Genomic DNA, 9,182 nt, shown 5'->3' with positions numbered 1-9,182 from the left:
GATCGTTGCCAGTGCCCCTGGACTGGTTCTTGTGTGGGTGGCACATGAGATGCACCATTTTGAGCGTGGCCGTTGCCAGTACCGCCTGACTGGCTCCCGTAGGATTTTCGTGCAGGTGACACGTAAAAGCACCCACTACACTCTCTGAGTGGTTGGCGTTAGGAAGGGCATCCAGCTGTAGAAACTCTGCCAAATTAGACTGGAGCCTGGTGTTGCCATCCGGTTTCACCAGTCCTCAGTCAAATCGTCCAACCCATGCTAGCATGGAAAGCGGACGTTAAACGATGATGATGATGATGATGATGATGATGATGATGAATGGAAAGTAATGCCATGTGCTGATAGACTAACTTTTTTTTCACAGTAATGTTCCAATCAGTGGCTCACTATTGAATTTTACTTTCTTTTTCACAACTCCTATATAGTCTTTGGTTTCTGTTGCAGCTATATCTTGCCCACGATACAAACTTATCTCCTGTCTTTAAAACCACATTCTGAAACTTCTAGTGTAAAAGTCAAGATCTCAATGATTTAAATTTTATGAATCAGTTTGAAATACTAGTCTTAGCCATTTCACTTACTCATGAATGCTCTTTACTTATCAATCTGAGGCCCTAAGCTTAGGTAAGAAATCAATATGGTAGCTGAACTTTGGTTTTAAGCCAAAATTGTAATTTATACTTTAACTTCTGTTATTTCCAGAATAATTTAATTGAAAATGCTCTCTGCCATCATTATACTGTGAAGAATTTAAAAAGCATTGGTCATGGTACTGTCCAGCATATAGTTGATTTAGCCAGTAAAAGACCGTATCCAGCCTCACATGTCTTTTATGAAGCTGCTCTCTGTTCTCAGGAAAGGTAAACATTTTACTGTCCTTCTTACATAATTTCTTTAAGTTCTCCTTTATTATATTTGTTATCTAGATAGTGTTGATCAAGTCAACCTCGATCAAGCATATCTAGGATCGAAGAAGTTCAGGTCATGATTATCTTGTCTTTCTTTATTTAGGCATTGACTATTTTAGTTAATATTTTCCACATTTTTCTTTTCTTTTTTTTTTAAGAATGTATGGTATGATTTGAAAGAAATGTGGTTGCTATTTCTAGTAGGCTGAAAAATCACTGTACAGACTCTAGTTAATTTGATTTTAATTTTTTATCTAGTGGTGAATGATAATGGTTGTTCTAGATTTTGAACTAATAGGTCATACATTGTTTCTAAAGTAAAATATTTTACTATTCCTCAACTACCCTGTAGAAGAATTGGTGTTTTTATATCCAGTGGAACCTTGGTTTATGAATTTGATTTGTTCCTGAAGGCTGTTCATCACCTGAAATATCTGTAGGCTAAAACTGTTTTCCCCATAGAAAATTCAAGAGAAGGCATAGTGAATTCAAGCAGGGATGTGCACTGAGTGAAAACTAAACACCAACTGACACTCTCTTGCTGATACTGCTAGCTTGTTGCCAACCATTACTGCTGGTTTGTGTGTTCATTACTTGTTGTGGAAGGACTCCAACCACCTCCAAGTGACTAAAAGAAGTTGGAAAATACTGTAGGTTCTTACTCCCCAGACAGAGTAGCAAATTCAGTTGAAGAATTCAGCTATAAACCAGAGTAAGAGATGACCTTCTTTGCATATTTTCAAAGATATGAAGAAACTTTCAAAGAAGAATGTAAAAATTAGTCTGATGAGAAAAAAGTACAACTATTAAGAAAGTTATCCCTTGCTGAACATGAAAACTATAGTAACTATATTCTGCCAAAGAAACCAGGTGAGATTTGTTTCAATGAAACAACTAATTTTTTCTTGAAAATTATCAGTGAAAGAAATTCCCTGTTCAATACTCACTGGCAGTGTTTAAATTTTGTTAAAAAAGATGATGAAGATTTTTCCACCTATGCTGGGGTTGTTAAAAGAGAGTATGAACAATTTAAATTAAATGAATTAACCCCAGACATGTTCAAATGTCTAATTTTTGTTCAAGGGTTAATTGCAAGCAAAGATACAGATATATGTTCCTGGATATTAACAAAATTAGAACAGAACCAAAAATTAACTCCACTGGAAGTAGCAGAAGAATGCCATGTGTTAACTGTTAATGAATAAGAAAAAAGAGAAAAAATGTCAAGACCATATCCATGTTATGGGTGCAGTGGTCTACATTTTAAATGTAACTGTCAGTTGAAAAATATAAAATGCTTTAAACCAAAGCAAACTGTACCTTTCGCAGCGTTAGAACAGATAAACATGGAGTTATTCAAAAAGTAGAATATAGTCAATGGGCAGCACCAGCTGTGTACATTAACCCTTTTGTTACTATATTTCTAACCAAAATACAGCCCTCATGAGTTTCAATTAAGTTCTAAAATAATCATGAATTTAGACCAGTTTCATTAAACAACTGTAACTTTTTTTACTTATCAACATATTTTGATATTTGGAACATAATTCAAGAAAGGGTTCTTAATTCTATTGCATAATTTTTGTCTCAAAGTGACTCTAATTACAGGTAAATCCAGGTGAACTGAGCAAAATGTAAAAATATTAAAATTTTGTTTAAACATTGTCATAGAAAATGAGTCGTCAGCTAATATTCAATTGGGTATGCAACAAAATTTTGTTATAGAAGAATTGTGCACTTCACAAGATTATCAGTTGAATTTGATGCACAGAAGAACAGGTGTACCATAAAGGTAAAATAAACTGAAATACTGGAATTTGTTTTTGAAGAAAACTAGAATATGAAATCCATCAACTAAATGAAATATACTCACACACATATATGAATACACAGGAACATATATAACAAAGATTTAAAATAGAAATTAAATCAAAACTGGTCACTAACCTTACAGGCAAATTAGAATTACAGGTTGATTAAAATTACAGGTAAATTTAAATTCCTGGTAAATTAAAATAAAATGTAAAACGAAGTAAATTTGAAAAATATTTATACTATCTAATAATACATATATACAATATTCACACAATATTTCTATCATGGAAAGTTGTAAAACATTCCACTCTACATACTGCAACCTTGCAATCTGGCAGAAACGTTAGCATGCCAGGCTAAATGCTTAGCAGTATTTCGTCTGTTTATCTTCTGAGTTCAAATTCCGCCGAGGTCGACTTTGCCTTTCATCCATTTGGGGTCGATAAATTAAGTACCAGTTATGCACTGGGGTCAAAGTAATCGACTTAATCCCTTGTTTGTCCCCTCTATGTTTAGCCCCTTGTGGGCAATAAAGAAATGAGAATGCATATTGGAAAGACGTTTCAACTGGCCGTCCACTGGGAGTTTATCTTTGTTTATGTAGATATTCACTGCACTGCCTTTTGCGACCCCCAATTTTTTCTAATTTATGTAGATCGGCTGAACTCAGAAGGATTTCTCTCTGGCAGGCTTTGCTTTTCCTTCCTGCAGTTATTTTTTTGGAAGAATAACCTGCCCTCAACTGCATTCCTACATCTGCTCCAAACTGCAGGTGGTTGCACCACTTGCGAGCCTCTCCTGATTTGGTATATAATATTAATGTATTTACAATGCTCATGTTTACTATATACCAAAACAGGTATCGCCACCATTTATTACCCGGTCTACCAACCGGATAATAACTCATCATCTGGTTCAGCTGATCCACACTGCTCATGTACCTGTTATAATCATGGTTCACAAACAGGGTGCCATTTTCATCTACACATGGTTGTGCACCGGTAGATAGAAAATTTATCTGCCTCTTATCTCTGTATGCGGTCACTAGCAGACTTCCTTTCTGCCGTTGGATTATTTCACCTCTTTTTAAAATTTTGCTTTTTTTATATCCAACTGCAGCAATTACTGTGACACACGTATACGTTGCCACAGCTTCTAAATCCACTGCAAGTTTGACCGAACTAAAAAAATCATTCAAAGAATAATATATGGCCTTGGTTATGGTATGGAAGTGATAAATTCCAAAGCACTTCGTACCCTAGACCTTGCTGACTAACATTATTGTCTCTTTTTCCTGTATAAAAACTAAATCCACAGCAGTACCCAGTATTTACTTCACAAATTTTCCAAACTTTGATCCCCCATTTCGTGGGCTTTCCTGGCATATACTGTCGGAAATGTACCCTTTCTTTATACCCCACCGTGCCCTCATTGACAGATAAGTATCTCTCAGGGTTGTAAAATGTTTTATATGCATTTTGAACGCAGTCAATGAAGGGTGTTGTTTTAAATATGGGATCAAAGTTTGGTTCTCCACATACTGGGGTACGGCTAGTGTCTTTCACATGTAAATACTGGTTCAGTTTCACAAATCATATTTGGGTCATAATACTGGAAACATACTGATTGTCAAAAGGTTCCTGATTGCTCCAGTAATTTGTAATCCTGGGTAACTGTGTTATACCCATAATAACATTTATGGCAAAAAATGCCCGTATTTCTTCTACGGTTGTGGGAAACTACAAGCTATCTTTTTTTCCAGCTTGTTTACATTCTGCGTAATGGTTTGTTTCCACAGTGATTGCTTCAAACAAGCATGCTGGAAAAAATAAGAATAAAAAGTCTAATGGTTTCGCTTCTTGAGAAAGACTATGAGTAGACCCTGTCTCCTCAGAAAAATTGTTAATAAAAACATTTTTAAAGTTTTGACTCCATTTTAGTGTAAAATCATCCTCACTGTCACTGTCGCCGCTTTCAGTTTCTTCAGAATCACTGCTTTCGGTTTCGGATACAGAAATATCCAATTCATTTTCATTTACCACGTACTTTTGTACCTCATTCATTCTTTTTCTCGATATCTCCATATCTTCCATTGAAAAGTCTTCAAATTTGGAGTCACTGCTTCATAGCATGAAACCCCTCTCCATTTTCAAAGTTGAAAAAAATCAATGCTGAAAAAATATGGAAAAAAAATCTTCCAAAATTCACCGAGTTCAAATATCACGCCAAACAGTGTCGGATACCATAACTCAACTGTTTACAAAGTGAAATTACGTGTTTTCACAAATGTACTAACAAGATTTGTGTTCAAATTACATTTAAATAACAATGGGTACGCTCAGTCGGCTACGGCCGGGTTGGTCTTATAAACCAAAATATTTTTCGGCCAGCTATAGTCAGGTTAGTATCGAAAGGGTTAACAAAAAAAATAGTAAAATCAGAATGTGTGCTGATTTTTCCACTGGTTTAAATGAATGTCTTAAAATGTTCCACTATCCACTACCTACTCTGGAGGACATATTTGTGAAATTAAACAGTGGCAAGATATTTTCTAGATTGGTTCTTTCTGATGCATACCTACAAATTAGAGTAAACGATGAATGCTCTAAATACCTAACAATTAACACACATAAAGGACTGTATAAATACAACAGGTTACCATTTGCTTTAAAAGTCGCACTGGCAATTCTTCAACAGATTATGGATGCAATGTTAGCATACTGTGTATTTGCAATTCCATATCTGGATGGTTTACTCATAAAAAGTGAATGCTGGGACCAACATGTAGAGCACATAAAATAGGTGTGTGTAAAAATTAGGGTTCAGACATTACTTTGAAGAAAAGTGTGAATTTTTCTTACTGAAAATAAAATATTTAGGACAAATCATTGACAAAAATGGACATGGACCTGATCCATTGACACAATTAAAAATATGCCCCCTCTGACAATTATAGCAGTCTTACAAGCTTTTTGGGACTGGAAAGTTATTACCAAAGTTATATTCCAAATATGCATAAGGTAAGAGTTTCACTAAATAATCTATTAAAAAAAAGATGTAAAGTGGAACTGGTCTGAAAATTGTCAGAAGGCATTCGACAAAATTTTAAAAATATTAACATCTGATTTGTCGTTAGCACACTTCAATCCTGCAGTGGAGATTGTAATAGCTTCAGATACCTCTGAGTACAGTATAGGAGTAGTAATGCTACATAAATATAAAGATAGTAACATGAAGTTGGTAGTCCATGCCTCACATTCTCTGATATCAGCAGTAAAAAATCACAGCTAAATTGAGCAAGAGACTCTAGCGATTATTTTTGCTGTAAAAGAATTCCATAGATTTTAAAACAGAAGTTTTTGACTACAAACTGATCATTGTCTGTTATTATAGAAAGGAATTCCTACCCATACTGCTAATAGGTTGCAATGCTGGGGTACTATATTATTAAACTATGATTTTAAGATGAAGTATACACCTTCTAAGAAATTAGGTCATGCTGATTGTTTCTCAAGACTGATTTCAAAAAATGCTTAACCACATAAAGATACCATGATTACTGCACTGTGAGCAGAAAATGAAATTAAAAATGTTTTGTGTGACATCATGTGTGAACTGTTAGTCACATTGCAAGACAAAATTTAAACCAGAAAACAATAAATTCATTAAAAAAATGAAAGTATTGCTAAGGGCTAAAAGAGATAAAAATATGCATTTTACTGAGCACAACACAACTTTGAACCCTTTCTAGATGTGTGACAATGTGTGATGTACACACAAAGAGTCATAATGCCATCCACTCTACAGAAGTGTACCGTGTAACATCTAATCCAAATGCTCTGTCTGGAATGTCACCTGCAAAATTGATGGTTCCTTGAAAGATCAGACCTGCTTTTCATAAATTGATACTGAGTGAAAATAGAAAAAAGGTGAACAACAAATATACTTCAAAATTCTTCAAGTTAGGTTACAAAGTTATTTTTAAAACCTATAGATATGGTAAAGAATGCTGGGAGGACGGTGTAATTATTAAACAAGCTGGAAGAATGTTATTCCTGGTAAAAAGAAAAAAAATGTTGACTATAAAAGATATGTAAACCGACTTAGAAAAAGATTCATGGAAGAAACAGTCATGAGAAATGAAATACCCATGAAAGTATTGTACAATACATTTGAGCTACCAACACCTAAACAATTTGAAACTACACATTCTAGCACCAGAAAACGGGAAAAAGATGGAAACACTGGAATTAAACTGTAAGCATAAGCGATATTAAAACTGAGTAGAGTTTAATTCTCAAAAGGAGAGAAGTTAGGGGAGACTAATTCTAAAAAGGGGAGATGTTGTGGAAGGATTCTAACCACCCACTTGAGTAACTGAAAGTGGACTGACACATTGCTATAAAATAAAGAACTGTCAGCAATTGAGAGTAAGCAGTTCACTGTGAGCCATTGGCAGAGAGCGTTTAACCTTGTGTAACAGTAATCGTAGTGTATCGTGTAAATCCTTTTTTCCCCCTGCTTCGTTAAATTATTTAACCAACACCAGGATATGAAATTACTTGAGACAGTTTGTCACCCAAGACATTTTATGTTCAAAAAATTGATTGTAAACTGATTTGCTTGTAATGAGAGGTGAAGTTTGAAACAAATACAAAAACTTACGTGATCGATTGTAACACAGTTTCAAAATGGTATTCGATATGTGATGACATACTTATGTATGCTCAGAGGGTTGTAATACCTGTTTCTTTGCAAAACCGTATGTTAAAAGAATTCCACATGGGACACCCAGGAATCGCGAGAATGAAAGTATTGATGAGAAGCTATGTTTACTGGCCAAATATGGATCAGGATATTGAAAATTGGTGAAAGCCTGCAAGGTTTGTCCCTTGGCAGCAAAGGCACCACCTATAAAAATTCCACCTTGGCCCAACACGGATGTACCTTGGTCAAGATTACACATACACTTCACAGGACCATTAAATGGAGGGTATTATCTAATAGTCGTGGATAGTTACACGAAATGGCCAGAAATATGTAAATGTGGGAAGCCAACCTTCAAAGTAATGATGGAATTTCTGGATGAACTTTTTGCACGATATGGTGTCCCAGACACCATAGTGTCTGATAACGAAATACAGTTCACATCAATGGAATTTTAAAACTTTTGCAAAATGCATGCAATGGAGCATATTACTACTCTGCCATACCATCCAAGATCGAATGGACTAGCTGAAAAAAGCCTAGAAATGAACTACTAGCTGATACTGTATTGACGCAATCCTTAAGTGTCTACTGAATATCACCTAACCCCCACACCACATCAGTTATGTTACCAGCTGAACTAATGTTCAACAGGAAAGTCAGGTCAGTGTTTGACAAATTACTACTGAAAAGAAAAGGAAAAATGGAGAGAAACACCAAAAATAAGATGAAATACTTCAAAATTTGTGACAAGGATTTTTTTTAAATATACAGAAACAGAAAGGAAGGTTGGGAAGAAGGTATGATAAGTAAACATTTAGGAAAAATAACGTACATAGTAAAAAGTCATATATGGGAACACAAGTGTCTAAACCAACTGAAAAAAGTTTACAGAAGAAAGAATAAGACATGAAGAGCCAATGGAATTTCTTTATGACATTTTTGATGTCCCAATGCCTCAAGGAATAATTGAACTAATGAGTATAGTGACTTCCTAAAAGAAAGCAAACAGAACTTTTGCAAGTAGACCGAAAACAAAAAAAATATTCCAATTTCTTCCTGGAGAATTGAAAAAAAAAGTGGGGAGAAGTGGTAATAAAGATAATAAATAAAAATAAGATATTGACTTCCAATGAAAGTCAAACTCAAAAAAGGGAGATGTAGTGAAATCCTGACACCCATGTGTCAACTGTCCTAAACCGTATAAAGGTGCATGCGTACTGTCAGTGAGGGATAGTGTGGTTTGTGCAAGCGCTTTGTGAAGACAGTCGTAGAAGTTGTTAAGAAGAGATATTGTTTGTTACGTGTTGTTTCTGATTTATATTTGTATTGTTATAAGTACATGTTATAAAGTGGCATATACAGTGTGTTCAAAGAAGGACATAGCAATGTTGACGAGATACAACACTATGTCTTATGTTGGCTCTGTACTGATTGGATAATATAATTCTATATTTCTGAGGTGAGAAATTTATATTATGTACTAGCAGAAATACCCGGCTTTGCCCGGGTTAAAGAGAATAATGAAATCTAAAAACGCCGTCTAGACTACGCAACCCTCAACTGTTAGTAGCTACGATACCATATTTCTACATTAATAACTCTCCAATCCATGCCAGCATGGAACATAGACATTAAGTGGAATGCCAGTCTCTCATCTAGGAGGGCCTTGAATTCAATGTTACCAACTGGGGACTATGTATGTCGTAGTGATAATAAAAAGACCCAAAGGAGGTCTGCAACGAAATAATT

The 9,182-nt window shown here is 35.0% G+C and overlaps 1 protein-coding gene across 1 annotated transcript in view; it reads left to right on the top strand.

Annotated features, from left to right (window-relative positions):
- Positions 1 to 9,182, top strand: part of LOC106877076 (uncharacterized) — a 262,423-nt gene that overhangs the window by 54,109 nt on the left and 199,132 nt on the right. Inside the window, exon 4 of the mRNA XM_052973794.1 lies at positions 703 to 860. Within this exon, the coding sequence (XP_052829754.1) occupies positions 703 to 860 (158 nt within the window). The remainder of the gene's footprint in view (positions 1 to 702; positions 861 to 9,182) is intronic.

Source organism: Octopus bimaculoides, chromosome 17 (assembly GCF_001194135.2).
Source record: "Octopus bimaculoides isolate UCB-OBI-ISO-001 chromosome 17, ASM119413v2, whole genome shotgun sequence".
Taxonomy (NCBI): domain Eukaryota; kingdom Metazoa; phylum Mollusca; class Cephalopoda; order Octopoda; family Octopodidae; genus Octopus; species Octopus bimaculoides.
Note: the sequence above shows the minus strand (reverse complement) of the source record. Positions and strands in the feature narration are given on the sequence as shown.